This window comes from Cetorhinus maximus, chromosome 22, assembly GCF_964194155.1.
Source record: "Cetorhinus maximus chromosome 22, sCetMax3.hap1.1, whole genome shotgun sequence".
Classification (NCBI taxonomy): Eukaryota; Metazoa; Chordata; class Chondrichthyes; order Lamniformes; family Cetorhinidae; genus Cetorhinus; species Cetorhinus maximus.
Genome location: NC_135900.1, coordinates 16754359 through 16776620, shown reverse-complemented (window position 1 = coordinate 16776620; position 22262 = coordinate 16754359). Strand labels below are relative to the sequence as shown.

Genomic DNA, 22262 nt, shown 5'->3' with positions numbered 1-22262 from the left:
TCATGCCATATTTTGGTTGGTGGGCACGCGTGAGAGTCAGCAGTGTGCCCACCGACAATTAAGCAGCCTATTAAAGCCATTGAAGTCATAATTAAAAGCAATTTTGCGCAGCCTATCCAACCTTATGGTCGGTGGGTGGGCGTATAGGCCAGGTGGGTTTTTTGCGAAACCTCATCCATGGGCGGGATGAGGTTTCGATCCGTCATTAAAAAAAATAAATTTATTTCAAACCATTTTTTTCTACCATGTCCCATGAATCACATGAGGGGACATGTTTTTAACGTTTTTACATTCTTTATTTTATATTTTAAAAATCTTCAGCCCCCCTGAGGCAGCTCTGCGCCTCAGGGAGCTTTTACTGCGCACACCCACGCGCACACACGAACTTCCGTGCTCGCCCTCCTCCCCGCCCCCCACCCCGGCAGCGCTGAGCGCTGCAGCGCGCGATTCACGCTGGCTGGCGTTAATTGGCTAGCCAGCGTGAATTTGCAGTCGGGACCCGATCGCAGGTAGCAGTCCGTTTTGCAGATGCTCCCGCTCACCCCTGTCCGGTGACTGGGAAATCCTGGCCAATTGACAGGCAGGGACGGACACAAAAAAATGGGAATTTGTAGCGGGGTGGGGGAGGGGGTTGGTGGGGGGGAGGGCAGTTGTTGTGGGGGTGGGGGGGGGTGGGAAATATGTGGAAGGGAAGGTGTTTTCCAGATTAGCAGACGTAAATACGGAAGGAACCAACGATAAAAGTATAAGCAGAGTTTCTTCCGCCAAAATTACATCGGAGGAACTGCAGAGATAATTCCTGGCAGGAGTGTCTGTGAGAAGGCAGCTGAGCTGTGAAACTTCATTTGTGACTAAGAAGAGGGACTGAGAAAAGACTTGAATGGTCATCTTAGAAAGAAAATAGTTAATTTTTGAAACTGAAGCTTAGATGGTGAGGAAAGGACAACTATTCACTCTCAACACAATTACTGCTTTACACAATTTTGTAAGGAGCCATATAAAAATGCTTCTTTTAAAGCCAAGGTACATACCCATTGATCTCATCAGTTCCCATAAATGACCGTATTACTTCTGGTAGTTCATATTTGATTATAAAGAGGTAGCTTGACATAGCTGTAACAGGAATAGCTTTATTAGATAAAATGCTGCTATAAGTATAATTTAATTCAGTTTCAGCAAAGGCTTCCTGAGGATTAAAGAACTTAGCAAAATAGTTTTGCTCTACTTTTGAGGAGTGGTGGTGGGGAGGGGCAAAGAATCAGTGTACTTGCAAACAAAACGCTCCAACAAACTTTTTCTGTTTTTTTTGCGTGGCAAATTCAGCTTGCAGTGCTATTTTTCGCTAGCACGACAGGAGTGAGCTATTGGAGGTTGACTTGCATTCATGATTGCGTATTGCAGCAAGAAGGCAACTTCTACAGGAGATGTGAGAATGGAAAAAAAATAGACGATTAAAAAGACGATGGGCGGAATTTTACAGCCCCTGGCAGCGGCAGGATCTTCCTGCCCTGCTGAAGTTAATAGAGTTTTGTACGGTTTGCCGCATTTTCTGGCCCATAAAGTTACAGAGGGAATCTCCAGGGGACAAGGTAATGTTTAATGCACTGGACAATCAAGCTGCAACTTAGCAATAACCACAAGACTTAGGGTACGATTGCATTTGTCAGTGAACTGTAAAAAGAATTCTCCATTGCATGGTGTAATGGGCTAGATTATTTTTCTGGAGGTGGGTCTAGTGGTAGTGGAATGTCTCGGTAGTGAAAAATGAGAATCCGGCAGGGATGAATGCACGCATGAAAAGGAACTTGCTGAATTTTCCATCTATTGGGTTAAATGGAGAGAGAAATAGGCATTCCAGTATGCTCAAATGCAGGATTTGGCCGACCTATCCATTGAGCTGGAGTCTCAGGCAATTCCGATTCTGATGCCCGTCTGTACCCAGCAGTTTTGTGAAAATTCGCTGGATTCAGGGAAATGTGAATGTGAATTTTCTCCTGGGATTATTGTTTCTAAAGCTTCCCCTCCACCAAGGTTAAACACAGAATGAAAATGAGTTTTCAATAGACACCCCCATTATTAAAAAATCTAATCGTCAATCCTTAGTAAAACAACATTAACGTGAGGATGATGGATTGGGATGTCATTACAAAAAAAAACAGACTTAAATGTAGATTTTACCAAAAAATAATTACCTCCAATATTTTGCATGGTAATAGAGCCAAAAGCTGCAATTTTCCCAGGCAACCCAAAAGCTCGTTCTCCTAATTTCTCATAAACCAAAGAGCCTGATTGAGAAAGAAACAAAGAAAAACTTCAGTTCAACGAAATGATGGCATTACCGGCAAATGTTTTATTGGATAAAAATTCATCCTGGGCAGTATGCAAAATAAACAGTAATGGACAAATCAGGTGCCCATTTATACTCTTGTCAAATATTCTATTGGCTTCATAATAGAACTGAATATCAAGTGCAGAATGTAATGGGTGACTGATGTGCTACTGCTCATTTAGCACTGAAACCCAGAGGTGATTTTCCACCCTTAAATCTTGGCACACGCGCTACTAAACGGTATCTGCTACATTTCAGAAAAGTCATGTACCTCCTTCTTTTGCAGTCTTTAGTAAGAGGTGAACAGAATACAAGGATAATATTGCCACTGCAAGTAACAGGATCCTGTAAGCGAACAAAAGGTGGTTTACAAAAAGAATTGAAAACTAACTATGTATATCCCTGAGTACAAACGACAGGCATAATGTTTGGTTATGCCAAACAATCCTTATTGAGTTTTTTTTAACATTTAACAGAAGTGCTTGGTTTAAAGTTTCATTTGTTCATTTCTACTAGTCCTCTGGTTTTGAATACAAAACATCATTGTAGTTAACTTGTGAAATCTTCCCTGGCCAATTCTATCTAGATAAATAAATAGGAAGGAAAATGGAGATGCTGAAAATCTGATACAAGAACAGAAAATGCTGGAAACACACAGTCAGTATTTGTGAAGTGCTGAGGAATCTGTAGCCGAAGCATTGCCTTGTCTGCTCTTTAGTGTTTCTTAGAGATGCTGGTAAGGCTGCTCCACACTTGTAGAGCAGAATCTTCTGGCTGGCGTGAGGGTGGCGGAGACTGCACGCCAGCGCTTAAAATGTCGTGCACTGATGTCAGCGCGCGGCATCGTGATATTTCGGTCGGCGGGCGCGCTATGCAGCGGGACGCACGCCCGCCATTAATTAAAGGCCTTGGTAAGGCCATTAACTCTCCAATCGACCAGGATTTTGAGGGGTCCATGCGAACTTCGGGTCGGCGCACGGGCCCAATGGGCAGGCGGGTAAGTGATTTTTTTACAAGCCTCATCCAGCGGTGGGATGAGGTTTGATATCGGGTTTAAAAACTTTTAATGAAGTGTTTGTGTTCTTCACTAACGTGTCCCATCTCGTGTGACATTTTCACATGAGGAAAAATTAGACCAAAAAGGTTAGTTGAAAACACACTGATTTTGTTCCAAAACATTGGACTATATACTCCCTTAAAGTTTGTACTGTAACACTTACATATCAAAGCAATAATATTAGGCCCTTAGCTCCAAAACCTAAATTAAATGTGTGCCAATATACACTGATCATTGATAATTTTGTGGATACAGGAACAGCAATGTTCCATATTGAGTTCACATACATTTACAAAGTCCAGCAATCAGATATTGACTGATCCTGGAGTGCTCAGGAATGCAGAAATATAATCGCGACTCTCTTTACATAAATAACCAACAGCTGCCACTGTTCATTAAGATTGTTATCCTATATATTTCAGAGTGTCTGCTATGCCATTCCTCTGCACCACCATTTTTCAGAAGGAAGAGGCTGACTCTTAATAACTCTTTCAGCAATTATAACCAGGAAGTACAAACTTTATCCTGCAGTAGATCAGTTCAACCTATTTAACCTATTCGACCTTTTTCTGTTTTTATTTCAACCTACTTAATGTTAAGTTTCAAATAGTACTGTAGTGAACATTCTATTTCAATGCCAATGCAAAATTTAACAGTAACAACTTTATGGGTAGAATTCTGCCCTTGGCGGGTGGGCTTGGTGGGCCTGAGATGGGGGGGGGGGGGGGGGTTGCAAGCCAGCCGAGTGCAAAATTCGCACATGCGCGGGAGTGAACACTGCATAATCTCCCTGAGGCATGGAGTTGCTGTGGATGAGGTTTCCAAACAAATGCTGCTTGGCCTTTTCGCCTGCCCGCCAACCGTTAGGTCGGACGGGCAGTGAAAAACTTACGTTAATTTAATGGCCTTAACAGGCCTTTTAATTGTCGGCGGGCACGCGCCCGCCCACTGATCTATCGCGCGGCTGTGCATTGACGCCGGCACGCTTGGCTGACGTCAACGCGCGTCATTTCACGCTTGAGCGGGTCGGGCGCATGCCCGCCCGCCGAGTGAAAATTGCTGCCCTATAGGTCAGAAATAAAATGCTGTAAACACACAGTAGGCCAATCAACATTTGTGGAGCAAACAGACAGGATGCATACCCTTCTGGATAAGCAGAACTATGGGCTGAATGCTTTTTCGTTGATGGCCAAGTCCCACTGCCAGTGATGAAAGCAGGGAACTGACCCCCGCTCTGGTGGGTGGCGGGGCCCTGGGACACGCTGGGGCTGCTGTCCAGTTGAGGATGGTGGCCTGATACTGAGAGCTGCTGGCTCAATCAGAGGGAGGCTTGGCAGCCTCAGCAGTGCCACTGCTAGTAGTGGTCATTGCTGAGGCTCCATCACCAGGGAGAAGGTGGTGTCCTCGAAGAGCGGAGTGTTTGTTTGAGGAAAGCTGGGGCTAGGCAGGCAGATCCCAGTGAAGGGTTGGGAGGGGGTCGTGGTGCACAGACAGCACCGTTGCTGCGGGGGTAGCCAGGTAACCATTGCGTCTGGAGGTCCCTCCATGGGCCAAGGAGTACCCATCAAGGAGGGCTCCCCTCACCTCCGAACCCGCTTGGGCAAGGGGGTGGGGGGGCTGTTGGAGGGGCCAGTAGGATTTATCTGACGATCTCCTCGCAGTGGCAGGCCTTCCCAATGTGGGACAAACATGCCCTTAATTTGCCACTTGAGTGGTTCAATTTCTCTCCCAGCATGTGTCCATGTTGCTAAGTTCCTGCTGCTGGTAATATGGCATGGGGCGGGAAGATGTCGGGTTCCCCTCTGGACATCCTCCCCCGCTATATTGCCAGTCCTCCTGCCTCCCAATCCGACTACAGAGGGCCGGAAAAATTCAGCCTGAATGAGTTAATAGACATTTCAAAACAAGCATGGGGAGGAAGCATCAGTGGAAAAATGTAACAGACAATTTCAGTCAAGTAATAATAGCATTGCTGAAGTAAAAGGCATTAAAGTACCACAGGACAAGTGAATAGCTAAAGTAGTGAGATGCATAACAAGGCTGTGGAATGAGTGAAATGGAAAATCTGTGGGTCAGATATGAATAAAAAAACACCGGTTTGAAATTGAAATAGAGCTGCTCAGGAAATACAGAGAGTCCACTAACTCCAAAACAGATCAACCGGAAATAGGTTTGATCTGTCTTGATGATTTACATGAACTGTCTCCTTATCGATATTGAAATTAATTTGAAGTGATGATGTACATAATCAGAAACATTTTCCCTGTGAGTATGTCTTTGTTCTCTTGGCATTAGTGGGATGAGTCAAAGATTCTCCTCATACTTATTAAGATAAAAGGGCGATTGGGACGAACAGACTAATCGCATAGCTCTTTCAAAGAGAAAGTTTTGTTGTTGTGTTCATTCTTACTCCAGAAAACAACCCTTTTGAAGAAAATGGCATGACTGATAAAGCATCATACACCTGCAACAGCTTTTCGATGAGATGTTAAACCGAGGCCCCGTCTGCCTTCTCAGGGGCAAGTAAAAGAACCTATGGCACTCTTTCAAAGAAGAACAGGAGAGTTCTCCCTAGTTGCCTGGATCAATATTTATCCCTCAATCAACATCACTAAAAGCAGATGATCTTGTCACTATCACATTGCTGTTCGTGGGAGCTTGCTGTGTGCAAATTGGCTGTGTGTGATTATACTTTCAAAAGTTCTTCATTGGCTGTAAAGTATTTTGGGACATTCTGAGGCTGTGAAAGGCATGATTTGGACAACTGTATTAGTGCTTTAGTTCATGCAGTTTTCTCTGTCTTACTCTCTGCTTGGCCAATATTTTGGATCCCGGTCAGCAAATTATATTCATTATATCTTATGAAATAAATCAGCTTTTAGTACTCACACAAACAGCACGATTCCAGTATTGGCCATTGCATAGGATAGGCCAAGAATGCCACTACCCATGATAGCATTACTAAGATTAAAAACTGACATTCCAAATGATGTCATTCCAGGATGCTGCACAAAATCAAAGATGCAAGTCAGTACAATTCCGTATTGTCATGCTACATTTAATATTAATTTTACATTAAGTAAAAAATTAGGAATCCTTTTCACTCATTACAGATTTAATTACTAATAAAAAAAACCTGACGAAATAAACAACAATGGACTGACAGTATTACTCACATATTCTTCTTGATAATCTTCATATTTTGTTTTCCCCGAAAATTCGCTTGTTAAGAACCTCTGGATTTCGACATCATCTTCATCAACAAATTGACTAGGGAAGGGAAGCAAGTCAAAGTAAGGCAAAAGCTTGCTGGAGTTTCAGTCCCCAAGACAGGTCGCAAAACTGATCTTTGTCTCTTTAAATGAAGCACCTCATCCTCGTGAGGTAACTATGGATAAGGATGGCCATTTGGCTCATCTTGGTCATCCAATCAGGAAGATGCTACCTTCTCCTCATTACTGCATTTTAAATTATTAACCCTTCTTCTCCCAATCTACCCAGAAGACCCTTCCACACATTCATCACTTTAATTTTGCTGATATTATTTCAAACAATCATAGCGATTTATACTCCTTTCCGCCTGTAGTATAAATTGTCCTGATAAGCGCAAGATGAAAAGCTTTGGCAACATATCTCTCTTTTCAGCAATATTAAAAGTCCATCGCTTTTTGTGAGGTCAAACTTCCTAACCTCAACCCCAAGTCTTTCCTTTTACTACTTTGAACCTGCAATCCCATATTTTAACCTGATGGTTTGGATTGATTTCCATTCTACATTTTCCACGTCATTTACTATCCACTATATAATTCCTTAATATTCACCTCTCAGTTACAGCCTTTCAAATTTCAGGTTCTCCAGTCCTCTGACTCTATAATCCTCATAGTTCTTCGCTAATTGTCTCGAGGGCTTGAATGACACAAATGCCAGATGTTGTGTTTACTTTTGTTACAGGAAAGATTGGATGGGGTCGCAGTATTCAAGCTGAGGTTTGACCAGGGGATGATACAGCTTTGAATATGACTTGCTCTAACTTCTACTCTACCATATAGTTGGGCATTCTGTTTGTTTTATTGGTTTCTGATATATATTAGTTGTTTATGTTGAGCCTAAGATCCTGAGATCCTCTGAAATATCTGCAGTAATTCTGGCTTCTTGAGCAGCCCCGATTTTAATCACTCATTAGCGCCCATGCCTTCAGCTGCCTAGGCCCTTAGCTCTTGATTGCCCTCCCTAAACCTCTCCACCTCTCTTTCTTTCCATAAGATGGTTTTTAAAACACACCCCTTTGAACAATCTTTGAACATCTGCTCTAATATCATCGTATGTGGCTAGGTGTCAAAATTTGCTTCATAACGCTCCTTGAGGTGCCTTGGAATGTTTTATTACTTAAACACTGCAGTATAAGTTCAAGTTGTTGTTGATGATCCCTTTCAACTTCACCTTTAGCTATTTTAACAGCGCCCAAGGAGTAGTAATTTTATCCTTATCTACATTATTTTATGGTTTCCTATATTAAGTTATATTTGTTGTTGTTCCATCCATGTACACATTGTCTAACTCATTGCCTGGTTCCAGAGCTGTCAATTCATCATTAACCATAGCATTCACATAGCCAAGCAAACAGTTGCCCTTTTGTTTGAGATAGTTTAACATTAATTAAAATGAGTCTCCTTCAGGTGCTGTGTTACTTTATGTACCTTAAGTTCTCTCCCATAATAACATTTAATACATTCAAGGTCAGGTGAAATATTGAAATGCAGAACTCAAGCTCAAATAGATTTACTTAAACTCTCTTCTGCTTTTGAGGTAAATACTCTTGTAAAATATTGATTTCAATCATCTGTTTGTCTTGTACTTTCACGCTTACCTGCTGATGGTAGCTTTTTCTGAATCTGCCAATTTAGTATAGCCTTCATCCATACTGCTTCCACTGTTACTCTCATCATCCACCTCAGTACTAAGTCTCTTAAGCTCCAGGCGATCCATTCTTTTTGTCAATACAAAGCCAGTAAGAAAAGGAAAAACAGTACAGTGATTCTTCAAATCTTTTAGGATGTTCAACTTCTGTATTTAGTTCCTATATAGAGTGTTCTGTTGAATAAAAGTAAGAAAAACAATTACACTGGATCAATATGCTCTGCGTAGCAAATAGCACCCTTATTTCATGCCTTAGCCCTTTCACATTTACCCTTCTGTAAAATATTAAAAGAGGTGTTGTCATATATTTGTCAGGGCGTTTATTCTCTCCATTGACGTCAACAGTTTTACTATGTAACCAAACTAAAAGGTAGGCTACAAACATAATGTAGTGAGAATATAATACCATTAAGACAATATAAAAAGTTCAGACAATTAATGAACAAGTAAATAAAATATACAAGGGCAAGTTAAGGATTTTTTTCCGCTGCACATTATACTATTAGAAGCTTTACCGCAAAAGGCTGTTGAGGCACAGACTATGGCCTGAATTTTTCAGTCAGTGGGCGGGCTTGGCGGGAGCAGGCTGGGGCGGTCGCAGAGCTGAACGCCGCCCACAATTGGCTTCGTGCTGCCATCTTATGCGGGCAGGCCAATTAAGGTCTGCCCAGCGTAAGATGTGAGCGGTAGCACTACCTGTGCGGGTAGAGGGAGAGTCGGGGCCAGCACTCTTTTGCGCATGTGCACGAAAGAGCACTTCAGTATCCCTGAGGCACGGAACTGCCTCAGGGAAATTGAAGCGCTTTTGAAATAAATAAATAAATGGATCGGAAATTTAATGAAACATTTCCTCATGTGACTGTCACATGAGATGGGACATGTTTTTATATTTCGGAAATTTTTAAAATTTAATTCATAAAAGCTTTAGGAAACCTCATCCCGCCCGTGAATGAGGTTTCCTAAAAACTGTGAAAGCTGCTTGGCCTTTTCGCCTGCCCGCCAGCCTTAAGGTTGGACGGGCAGCGTAAACAATGTCCTTAGTTACTTCCTTAATGCCCTTAATAGGCTGTTTAAATATTGGCGGGCGCGTAGCCGACTCCGGTGCACGCCTGGCGAACAAAACATCGCAATGACGTCGGGACGCACGCCCAACATCATCGCGCATCATTTTATGCGTCAGCATGTTGGGCCCTTCCCCACACGCCAACTGAATAATTCAGGTCTATGACAATTTAAGTAGGAACTGGGTAGGAATTTGAACAGAAGGAATATTAAAGGGAAATGTCAGAGAGGTTTTATTAGAGTAGTTAGCTTCATCTGAAATGCAGGACCAGTCAAATGACCTATCTCTGTGTCAGAAAGCCAGCAATGAGTTATGTGGATTAGCTGGAGAAGCTAGGTTTGTTACAGCAGGGTAGATTAAAGGGAGATTTAGTAGAGGTGTTCTAAAATCCAAAGGGTTTGATAAAGAGTAGACAGGGGAAAACTGCTTCCACAGGCAGGAGGTTTGGTAAGCAGTGGATCCAGATGTAAGATAATTGGCAAAACAAAGGGTGGGGGGGAGGGGGGGGGCGGGTAGGGGAGAATTATTTTTATACAGTGAATTGTTATGATTTGGAATGCACTGCCTGAAATGGTGGTGGAAGCAGATTCAATAATAACTTTCAAAGGGAATTGGATATATACTTTGAAGGGAAATGTTTGCAGGACTTTTAGGAAGGAGTGGGGAAGTAGGATTAATTAGATGGCTTTTTCAAAGAACTGACAAAGGCACAATGGAACAACTGGTCCACATCTGTGCAGTATAATGGTTCAAAAATGTGATAAAAAGGATTTAGATTGTACTGTTAAAACATAATCATGCAAATACATTCTGAAGTACTTAAAATAAATAGTTAAACCCTGAATTTATTCATTTAAAATCTATGTTCATAAACAGTAGTTTTATTTTATTCTCCTGTCCAGAGCCTAACCAACAGTCCAAAAGTTAGCCAGTTAAGTGGTCTATGATCAATGCAGTTAACTACATGTGGGTGAAAGGCTTTGATTGAGTTGTTACTTGAGCATATATAAAGAGACACTTACACTGGGATGAGGGTTGAGTTAGGAGGTGTAATGTCTCACTCTGTGAATAAATCTAAACTGAGTAAAGATTGGGTCTGGTTTCATTCTTCACCAACTGGCTATCAGGAGGTTAACACTCTACCCCCTCCTAATTACTACTTGATGGGTGAGGGTAATTTTTGATTTCCCATTCTAAATCCCCCACCCCACATGTCATCTCTGATGAGATCAAATACTCTCTGTGTGTAGAAACCATAAGGGTCATCATGAAACATACTACGATGTGCATGATGCCCCAATTTAGCTTAGTGTGTTTTTGAATGAATGGGGGTTTCAGCAGGGGATGGATCAACAACCTGTTCTAAACTCCACCCGGTGTTTCTCTCCATGGACGAAAATAGGGCTGTGTACATAACAGATGGGCTATTTGCTACTGCTAATTTCCACCACTGCTGAGAGTTAAAATCAGCCCTAATGTATGTTTTTCTCTGCAGTGCTGATTTAGATAGTTGGGTAATTAGCCATAGTCCATGAAGAACCAATGGCACCTCTCGCCATTAGAGACAGACAATTGGTTATATAGCTTGAGGGGCACCACTCAACATCAAGTGTGGGGAAAGACAAGGAGGGAGGCTTCCATGAATGAACACAGCCAGTATGGGGATTGAACCAGTGCTGTTGATGTCATTCTGCATCACACTCTAGCCATCTGGCCAACTGATTTATCCCTGCCCCAACTCAAATGTCCTGATTTCTGAGTAGTGGATAGTGTAGAGGATAGCCATAATCTCTAAAACGATATACATGGGTTGGTGGAGTGGGCAGTAAAGTGGCAGATGGATTTTAACATAGAGAAGTGTGAGGTCATACATTTAGGGAGGTCAAACAGTTACAGGGATTACACAATTAATGGGAATATACTAAGAGGGGTAGATGAAGTGAGAGATCTTGGCGTACAAGTACACAGGTCCCTGAAGGCAGCAGTTCAAGTAGACAAGGTTGTAAAGAAGGCATATGGAATGCTCTCCTTCATTGGCAGAGGTATAGAATATAAAAGTAAGGATATAATGTTGGAATTGTATAAAACACTGATGAGGCCACAACTGGAGTATTGTGTGCAGTTCTGGTCACCACATTACAGGAAGGACGTAATAGCTCTGAAGAGAGTGCAGAGGAGGTTTACAAGAATGTTGCCAGGGTTAGAAAAGTGTAGCTACGAAGAGAGATTGGATAGGTTGGGGTTATTTTCCTTGGAACAAAGAAGGCTGAGAGGTGACTTGATTGAGGTGTACAAAATTATGAGGGGAATAGATAGAGTGGACAGGGTAAAATTGTTTCCCTTGATGGAGAATTCTAGAACCAGGGGACATAGGTTCAAGATAAGTGGCAGAAGGTGTAGGGGGGACATGAGGAAAAATTTTTTACACAGAGGGTAGTGGGTGTCTGGAATTCGCTGCCCAAGTTGGTGGTAGAGGCAGAAACTCTAAACTCTTTTAAAAAGTACCTGGATCTGCACCTTAAATGCTGTAAGCTGCAGGGCTATGGGCTGGGTGCAGGAAGGTGGGATTAGAAAGGGCAGCTGGATGTCCTCGGGCTGGCACAGACAAGATGGGCTGAATGGCCTCCTTCTGTGCTGTAACTTTTCTATGGTTCTATGGTTCTAACAGCACATGAGTGCTCAATACCACACACTGCTCATATCAATAAATAAGCACTCCCCAAATATTTACCCTTAACAACCAGTATTATCAACCTTCGCAACTGGCCAAAACCACTATATTAGCTGCTTTAGAAATTGTGCAATAAGGGGAGAAGGTTAAATAGAAACTTCACTGATAACCAGACTGCACTATTTGTCAATGTGATCATGTGGGTTTGATACAATAGTTAGTACTCCTAATACAAGATCACAAGAACACATAAAATAGGAGCAGGAGTAGACCATTCGGCCCTTCGAGCTTCTCTGCCGTTCCATATGATCAAGACTGATCTTAGGCTACAACTCCACTTTCCCGCCTGCTCCCCATATCCTTTAATCCCCTGAGAGACCAAATATCTGTCTATTTCAGCCTTAAATGTATTCAACAATGGAGCATTCACAACCCTCTGAGGTAGAGAATTTAAATGATTCACAACCTTTAGAGTGAAGTAATTTCTCCTCATCTCAGTCCTAAATAATCAGCCCCTTATCCTGAGACTGTGCCCCCCACCCCCCCACCCCAGTGTTTTAGATACCCCGACCAGCGGAAACAATCTCTCAGCATTTACCCCATCAAGTCCCTTCAGGATCTTGTATGTTTCAATGAGATCGCCTCTCATTCTTCTAAACTCCAGGGCACACACAATTCAGCCTCTCATCATAGGACAAACCCCCTCCTCATTCCAGCAACCAGTGTAGTGAACCTTCACTGTACCGCCTCCAGGAAAGAAGCTATATAAATGCAAGCCTTTTCTTTTCTTTTTTTGGGCATTTTCCTGTGATAATCTCAGTCACCATTTACAAAGTAGCACACAAAATGGTAAGATTGCATCTGTGTATATAACAGGTTGGGGGGGTGGTGTGTGTGGGGTGGAATGGTTGGGGGATTGTTACAACCACCGATAAGGACAATTTCTTTTGGCGTTCCTCCTGTAATATCACATCCAATTCTTCAGCACCAAAGCGGGCAATGTTGCTCTCCTTTGATACTGTGAACAAATTAGTCTATCAGCGGGATTTATTCAGCCCGATGTGGGTCTCGCCCGCCAGTCAGAGAACTACCCTGCATTGCACCCCCGCTCCCCCCCCTCCCCCCAAAGGGCCCGATGGATGTGGCCACTGTTGGGCCTTCCCTGAGATTCAAGATCCAGCTGGCAGGAGTCCAGCTGGCCGGGAGCTGCCAGCCAATCAGAGGCTGGCAGCTCCCCATTGTGCCAGTGCCACCGGGGGGCAGTGGCAGCTGTCGGCAATGCGCCCACCAGGAGCCCAGGATCGTCAAGCAGGCCAAAAGTGAGTGAGGGCAAAATGGAGATTGTGGGGTGGGGATCGCAGTGGATGGGGTTGGGAGACGGTGCCGGGGGGTGGGGTCGGAGGCAAGGACAGGATGTGGCTTTCAGTGGCACACCCCGCCCCCTTCTTGGACCTCTGAGTGCCTGCTAAAAAGGAACCACCCCCCATCCTCCAGGAGATTGCTGGCAAACCTGGCAGGATTTGCCAGGCGGCTGTAATGAGGCATAGGAAAGCTATGCGGCCTCCATTTAATCCCTGAGCTGGCACTAAATTGCAGTGGACTCAGGGATAATGGTGTTAATTGGCTCATTAACTAGTCTAACTGACAGCCTGCCACCAGCAACTAGGAATCTCCGTGTCAGCCCCTTCCACCCTCCGACTTAATTGATGGATGTTTTGCCGCTGCCGGGAGACTAACATGGGGCCTTGCCCATGATTAAGTAGGCCCAGCTGCTTTTGGTTCCCAACACGATGGGCTGGATTAAATCTAGCCCTACATTTTTGCCATCACAACTTCCTTTGACACCACCAAACAACTGGCCTCTCCTAATTTTAGATCCCCAGAGAAGACTACTGTAGGCCAATCTCTCAATGCAAGCTTTTCATGTCCAAGTGCCCTGTTCAAACAAGGGGAAGGGACTTGCATCTCAAAATTCAGTGCCCATCCACCCCAGCAGCTCAGGCAACCCCACATCACCGTCTGCTCCAACCCATTCTTACCAAAGTAGCAAAATCAGGGATCTCATCACTAAAGGCAGTGTAAGGACTTGATCAAGTTAGTAGTAGCTTGTCAATGAGAACATTGGGAAACTTTATTATCTGGTAACCAGCACATCATATATGAAAAGAGCAAGCCTTCATTAATGCCAAGTAATATGTTCAGATGCAGGACATTATGGCTATTAAAACAAACATCCCTTGACTTGAAAATATTTAGGTAACTGAGAGTGCATATAGATTTTAAATAAATCAAAAAGAACAAAGAAGGCATTGAATGCAGGAATGGTATGGAAAGCATTAATCTGGCATTGAAAATTCATGTTATCATCATCTAAAAATATGGATGATGAATTTTAAACCAGGCTCAATGGGGCAGGTTTTGAGCCCCTACTGGGGGTGAAGACAGATGGGAACTAAAAATAGGCCTTGCTGGTTAGCATGCCGATTCCCTGGCTCCATGGCACACCCGGGCCATTTTTGCAGAGGCAGGATGAAGCGGAGACAGCAGGGCTACCCAGATGCATGCTCTGGGAACATGGGTTCAAATCCCAACAGGGCAGCTGGTGGAATTTAAATTCAATTATTAAATCTGGAATTAAAAGAAAACTAGTCTAATAGTGACCACAAAGCCATTGTCACTTGTCGTAAAATCCCATCTGATTCACTAATGTCCTTCAGGGAAGGAAATCGGCCACCCTTGCCTGGTCTGGCGTATATGAGACTCCAGACCTACAGTAATGTGGTTGACCTCTGAAATAGCCTAGCAAACTACCCAGTTATATCAAACCACTACAAAGTCTAAAAGGAATGAAACCGGATGGGCCACCCAGCATTGACCTAAGCACCAGAAATGACAACGGCAAACTCAGCCCTGTCGACCCGGCAAAACCCTCCTTCCTAACATCTGGGAGCTTGTGCCAAAATTAGGAGAGCTGTCCCATAGACTAGCAACGGCCTGACATAGTCATCCTCATAGAATCACGGGCAGAATTTTCCCCCCGTTGGGGGGGGAAGTTGAAGAGCGGGTGCAGGGAGGCGTGCCTCTGCTCGGTACCCCCTATTGGGGGCGCGCTGCCATTTTACGTGGGCGGGCCAATTAAGGCCCGCCCAGCGTGACATCCGCAAGGAAGTGCTATGCGCTCCCTGTGCGAGCGGGTGGTTTCCCTCAGCCAAGAGTGTGTTCTTTCACGCATGCGCACGAAAGAGCGCACACATCTCCCTGAAGCAAAGTGCAGCCTCAGGGAGATCGGCTGTACATTAAAAATCTGAAAAATAGAAAAAGAAAATTTCCCTGACATGTCCCCTCATGTGACACTGTCGCATGAGTTGGGACATGTCCATAACTTTTAAAAACACTTTAATTAAATTTTTAAAAACCTACATGAAACCTCATCCCACCCGTGGATGAGGGTTTTATGCTTTTTCTAAAGCCCGCCAGAGCTCCCGGCCTGGCCGCCAACCTTAAGGTTGGACGGGCAGGTCCATTAATTACTGTAATGACTCTGTCAATGGCCTCAATTGGCCATTGACAGGTCGGCGGGCGCACAGTTGATTTTTCTGAGCCCCCGCCTACCTGAAAATTTAAATGGGGGCGCGGAGATGTCGGGAGTTCTGCCCGACATCACTGCGTGTCATTTTACGTGTCGGCAAGTGGGCCCCCCGCTCGCCAATGGGAAAATCCTGGCCCATATCTTACAGATAATGTCCCAGACACTTCCATCACCATCCCTGGGTATGTCCTGTCCCATCAACAGGACAGACCCACAGCAGGTGGCGGCACAGGTGGTATGCAGTTGGGAGGTAGTTGCCCTGGCAGTCCTCAACATGGCCTCTGGGCCCCATGAAGTCTCATGGCATCAGATTAAACATAGGCAAGGTAACCTGCTGGTTACCACCTACCGCACCCCCCTTCAGCTGATGAATCAGTACTCCTCCATGTTGAAAACCACTTTGAGGGAGCAATGAGAGTGGCACAGAATGTACTCTTGGTGGGATGCTTCAATGCCTATCACTGAGTGTGGCTTGATAGCACCTTTATTGACTGAGCTGGCCGAGTCCTAAAGGACATAAACAAAAATTGTTTTTGTTTTTGTTTTGTTGTTGTTGTTTTTGTTTTGGATTTCCAACATCCGCAGTGTTTTGCTTTTATCCTAAAGGACATAGCTGCTGAACTGGGTCTTCGGCAGGTGGCGATGGAACCAAGGGGGAAAAACCTACTTGACTCCGTCCTCACCAATCTTACCTGTTGCAGATGTATTTGTCCACGACAGTATTGGTAGGAGTGACCTCCAGACAGTCCTTGTGGAGACAAAGTGCCATCTTCACATTGAGGATAGCCCCCACCGTGTTGTGTGGCACTAACACTGTGCTCAATGGGATAGATTTCGAACAGATCTAGCAACTCAAACAGGGCATGCATGAGGTGCTGTGGGCCATTAGCATCAGTAGAACTGTATACAACCACAATCTGTAACTTCATGGTCTGGCATATCCCCCACTCTACCATTCCCATCAAGCCGAAGGATCAACTCTGGTTCACTGAAGAGTGCAGAAGGGCAGGCATACCTAAAAATGAGGTGTCAAGTTGGTGAAGCTATAACACAGGACTACTTGCATGCCAAACAATGGAAGCAGCATGCGATAGACAGAGCTAAGCAATCCCACACCAACGTATCAGGTCTAAGCTCTGCTGTCCTGCCACATCCAGTCATGAATGGTGGTGGACAATTAAACAACTCACTGGAGGAGTAGGATCCATAAATATCCCCATCCTCAATGATGGGGGAGCCCAAAACATCAGTGCAAATTTCAAGGCTGAAACATTTGCAGCCATTTTCAGTCAGAAATGCCGAGTGGATGATCCATCTTGGCCTCCTGCCGAGGTCCCCAGCATCACACATGCCAGTCTTCAGCCAATTCGATTCACTTAATGTGATATCAAGAAATGGCTAGAGGCATTGGGTATGGGCCCTGACAACATTCTGGCAATAATACTGAAGACTTGTGCTCCAGGACTAGCCGCGTCCCTAGCCAAACTGTTCCAGTACAGCTACAACACTGGCATCTGCCCGGCAATGTGGAAAATTGCCCAGGAATTGAAGTATCAGCAAAGCTCAGTATATGTTAGAGCAAAATCCTTCCATGTTGACATAACCTTAGCTGAATTGATATTTCTTTGACAGTACAAATGAAATTCTGATGCAAATGAACAAATTGTTTTTTTTTAAATGCAAAAAAAGTATATGTATTCAGCAAACAAAATGTTATATTAATGACAAAGGTTTTCATTATCAGACAGAGGTAGTAAAAGAGGGAGAAGCTTAATTTATTTCTAATTGTGATTGGCAATTTTCTACTTCCTAATGGAAGCTATAACTCCCTTCCATCAACTCAAGATTCATTGGGGCTCCTGTGTTCAAGGTGGGAATAAACTTCAGAAGCTATTAGTCGTCCTGAGGCTAAAGTGTGAAGTAGAAACTTTATATATTTATTTATGTTAGGCTACTTCACCCAAGGACATACATAAAATCAGTGTTATATAATAACTCAATATGAAGAAGTCTTTTGTACATGAATTAATAAACCATATCCATAAACTGCAATCATTAGATTTGGAGATATTAAACTAGAATCTCCCTGGGTTGAATTTGTCTTAAAATGCTTCAATATCTGCAAAGTTATAATAGTTTAAGAACAACTCAGGTGTACTTACCTAAATTAATCAAGTTCCTTCAAGTAATTCAACACTGAGGTGCTGCTTCTTTAATTTTTTAAAATCAAATCTTAATAATTCTGAAATTAATCTTTGCTTGCCTGTTATAAACAAAACAAAATGACAAATTAGGCATTATGAGTAGAGTAATTAACTAAAATCCAAATTAGGTCAAGGTCAGCAATTAATTCTTGATCTTTACTGAATTTTATCTGGATAGGCAGAGATTTCATTAAAAACAATTTTTGTGTGCACAAATATTCTATTCCTCTTAACTTAAACTTGATTCATTTTAATTATTTGTTTATTTCAATTGCAATTCTGCAAAAGTAAAGCTTTTTTTTTTAACCAAAAGTGCTCAATCCATTTGCAGAATAGTTTGATCAGAAAAGGACTTTCATTGAATAGGTTTTCCTTAAGGAGTCAGCCTAGGCTCAGGGGTGACTCTCACTTCTGTCAGAATGTTATGGATTCAAGCCCCACTCAAGGACTTGAAGGCATATAATCTCAGTTGATATTCCAGTGCAGTACTGCCGGAGGGCGGCGGGTGAATGGAGAAGTTTACTATTCTGGTATCCTTGGCAACAGTTATCCCACAACCAACACCACCAGAGCTGTTTAATTGCCAACGTATCCCCATTGCTGTTTGTGGAAACTTGCCGTGTGCAAATTGGCTGTGAAGAACTTTGGGATGACCTGAGGTTGTGAAAGGCACTATATAAATGCAAATTCTTTCTTTCTTCTCTGCCCACTCTTATTTTGAAAGCTCTGAATCTTGCCAAGGTACAATTCCACAGACACTGGCTGCCCTATAGTACCCTGCTCAATTGATTTCAGATGAAGCACGTAGCTCAGTTTTAAACAAGCCCCGCTTGTTCTAATATCAAGTCTGATATAAGCCTGGGAAAACCAGCCAAAATACAAATGAAGTTCAAATAACTAGAATCCATCTTCATATATCTGTGATCATTCAAGGTATCTTAACGGGTTATAAATCCATGTTGTGTATTACAGTATAAAGAGCTACTAGTGCAAGTTCCTAGTGCAAAACAGTACCAGTAAGTCTCCATTTAAAATTATTTTACAGTATTTGCTTTTGGTTTTGAATAAAGCAAATTTATATTACTTGAGATATAAAACATTTCAAAATTCAGTACATTGTACATATTTTGATACCCTTTTCACCATAAATTACTGACACAGCTCAAGATAACTTTACATCATGTTAACAATTTCCATCACTCCCGTTCTTTAATCCTATTATCGAAGTATCGAACAAAGAAGAAAAATTACCTGTTAACATTTCTGAGCTTATGATTGTTTGGCACTAGCATCCAAAAGACGGCTGGATGAAAGCAACCAAAACATGATGAGGACAACTTTAACCAAAAGAACATGGTGTTGGGGTGTGCTATTCTGCAGCGTAGCTTAATCAATAGTTGACAAGACATTCTTTTCTAAAATTACCACATTACAAGAAAACAAATGATAGTTTTCCAAAAGTACCATCAGGAATAAATTGACTCGCATTCAATTTCATTTTATAACAATGGATTTGGCAACCCTTCCATTTATAATATTGACTAAATACATCCCACAGGCCAAATCATTGAAAAATGATTCTATTACAATTCCATAACCATGTTAAATAAAAATGAGAAGTGTTACAGCCAACCTGTTTAAAATATGTAAGCAAACCAAAGTATAAGCATTTACGCTCATTCGTTCAGTTATGAAAGCCAACATTACCTTAATCCATATAAAAAACTTCTTTCTCAAATTATTGCTTAACTCTGAAAGGCAACTTTTGTACTGCTGCACATAGGACCTTTGGCTGATTGCATCACATAGACAGGTGAGCAGATGAATAAAAAGAGGGGGAGTACACTACGAGAGCCAATCATTAAATGTACCAAACCCAACACTTCCATTTAAAGATTGCTTACATCAGCAATATCCAAAATCAAGATTAACCCAGTCGCTGTTTAACCTATCAATCTGGCATGAAAACAAAATTCTGCAACTGACATGACATTCAGGAGAAGGTCTGATTGAAAAGCAACACCTTCTGGACACTAGTACAGTGCAATGATCAGAAATAATCTCATTGTCAGTGGCATGATTTTTATTGCTAGTGCACATACAGTTTTTACCAAAATGATCCCAGAAAAGTTATATTGTACTTTATGGATGAACATTCATGGAAAGGATAACAGAAAACACCATCAGATTTGAAAGCAGCCAAGATTAGGTAAGTCGGGAAGTGTTAATTCATTGTAACGAAGCTTAGATTTTAATCACCTGGGATTATAGGGAGGCGGAAAGACCCCGGAGCTCCATAGATTTATGAAGCTGGGAGAAAATGAGTCAGAGTGAGAGACGGTATGCTAAGTTTGGATTTTAACACCTTGGGGAAATAGAGAGGAACACACACACTACAACATTAGGGTTGCCAACTGTGATTAAATGTATTCCTGGAGGTTTCATCACATGGCTTTCCTCCAATGTTTAGCCATTATTTGGCCAACACATCCATCCTTGTGATGCACTGACTTCCTACGGCAATTGGAAAGCAAAATGACTCATTACCGAATCGGCTGAAGCTTGGCTATGAGCCAAACAGCCTTTGCTTTTTTTTCCCCTATTTTCAATATTTTTATATCAAGTAAAAAGAAATGTTCATGCGGTGAAAACTGATTCGCTGAATTCCTTCAAGCGAGAGCTAGACCAGTTTCTAGACCAAGAGCACCGTGTATAAAATAAAATATATTTCTTTAACGTCCCGATGATTTTTCTCCAGGAATGCACACAGCAGTGTCCTGGAGATTGATCTTCAATTCGTGGAGGCTGCAGGCCAATCCTGGAGGGTTGGCAACACTGTACAACATAATGGGAAGGGACAACAGATGAGAATGCTAATCATAGTACTATCAATAAATTAACAACAGAAGATTGCAGCAAGAGGAGTAGCGATTGGGAACCAGAGAAATGAGAGGGCTCCCCTAACTGAAAATGAGTTTATTTTTATATCCTGAGCAGGGATGCAAGAGAAATGGAAAGCCCCCTCCTCCTAAGAGCAGAACTCAAGTGTTAATGTTGAGCTTATAGATGGTTAAATGTTGTTGAGGACTTACGTGTTTGCTATAAGGGAAGAAACCATGGCGATGTGGGACTTCTATTTGAGGTCAGAAGAGGGAGTGAGCTCAAAACTGTTAATAGATGAAGAAGCATTAAGATTGAAATATCAGAGATAAGAAGTAATATCTATTTGTTTGATCATGTCTGTATCTGGTGCCAGTAACTATACACAGTTCATTCTGTAGACAGTTAGTTCCAAACAAATACATTAGGGAGGAGCAGCGGACTATAATATCAAGTTATACAAGGCTGGAACTAGCCTACCTATAGGTGGTTCTTTTCCCAAGGATAGTGAATGTGTAGAACAGGCTGCCAGTTCATGTGGTGAAAACTGTTTGCTGAATTGCTTTAAGTGAGAGCCAGATGAGTTTCTATAGAGAGAGCACCTTGTATAAAATCTAGGTACTGTATAACATTAACACTTAGTTACAATCTTTTAATGAGGTCAGAGGAATTCTGCAAATTTTTCTCCCTCCACTCCAGTTAATTGACTGTAGTTATTTAATGGGTTTGCCCCTCTCAGGAGATTACATGGTGCCGGACAGTGTGTGTATTGTGAAGCACAAGACAAGCTGGATTGACCAGTGGGTCTTTCCATGTCCATCATTGTTCGCTTGTTTGTAAACCCGCAAGTAACCTTTTCAAAGACGTGACGATTTCAGTTTGGGTTCCGTTATCCTTTAGCAAAACAATTGGTACCCCTGGGGAACAAATAGATTTTAAATCAATACAAAAGGTCAGATTATGCTGCAAGTACCTCACCATGCACCAGTCAAGGACAGCATAGCCTTGCACACATGTGCCAATCGTAGTTCAATTTTGTCAGTGGAAAGTTGGCTCTTTGTCAACTCAATATCTTTCAACATAAAGTTTATAAAGTTTGCAGGCACTCATTCTTTACCCTTCACTTGGAACTGATTGCAGTTATACTACAGCAGGTGTAAAGCCTCTTTATTTCAATCTAATGCCTTTTTTTATTCTTTCACGGGATGTGGGCATCGCTTTTTAGGCCAGCATTTATTGCCCATCCCAAATTAACCATGAGAAGGTAGTGATGAACCAACTTCTTGAACCACTGCAGTCCATGTGGTGTTGGTACACCCACAGTGCTATTAGAACAGGATTGCCAGGATTTTGACCCAGCGACAGTGAAGGAATGGTGAAATAGTTCCAAGCCAGGATGGTGTGTGGCTTGGAGGGGAACTTGCAGGTGGTGTTCCCATGCATCTGCTGCCCTTATCCTTCTCGGTGGTAGAGGTCACGTGTTTGGAAGGTGCTGTTGAAGGAGCCTTGGTGAGTTTCTGCAGTGCATTTGTAAATGGTACACACTGCAGTT

The 22262-nt window shown here is 42.6% G+C and overlaps 1 protein-coding gene across 1 annotated transcript in view; it reads right to left on the bottom strand.

Moving 5' to 3' along the window:
* The window catches only part of slc38a4 (solute carrier family 38 member 4), an 80732-nt gene that overhangs the window by 22835 nt on the left and 35635 nt on the right, over positions 1–22262 (bottom strand). The window contains exons 2-9 of the mRNA XM_078567849.1: positions 21191–21297; positions 17789–17889; positions 8254–8477; positions 6563–6656; positions 6276–6391; positions 2601–2674; positions 2193–2285; positions 1032–1113 (exon numbers count right to left, since the gene is read on the bottom strand). Coding sequence (XP_078423975.1) covers positions 1032–1113; positions 2193–2285; positions 2601–2674; positions 6276–6391; positions 6563–6656; positions 8254–8372 — 578 coding nt within the window. The 5' untranslated portion in view covers positions 8373–8477; positions 17789–17889; positions 21191–21297. The remainder of the gene's footprint in view (positions 1–1031; positions 1114–2192; positions 2286–2600; positions 2675–6275; positions 6392–6562; positions 6657–8253; positions 8478–17788; positions 17890–21190; positions 21298–22262) is intronic.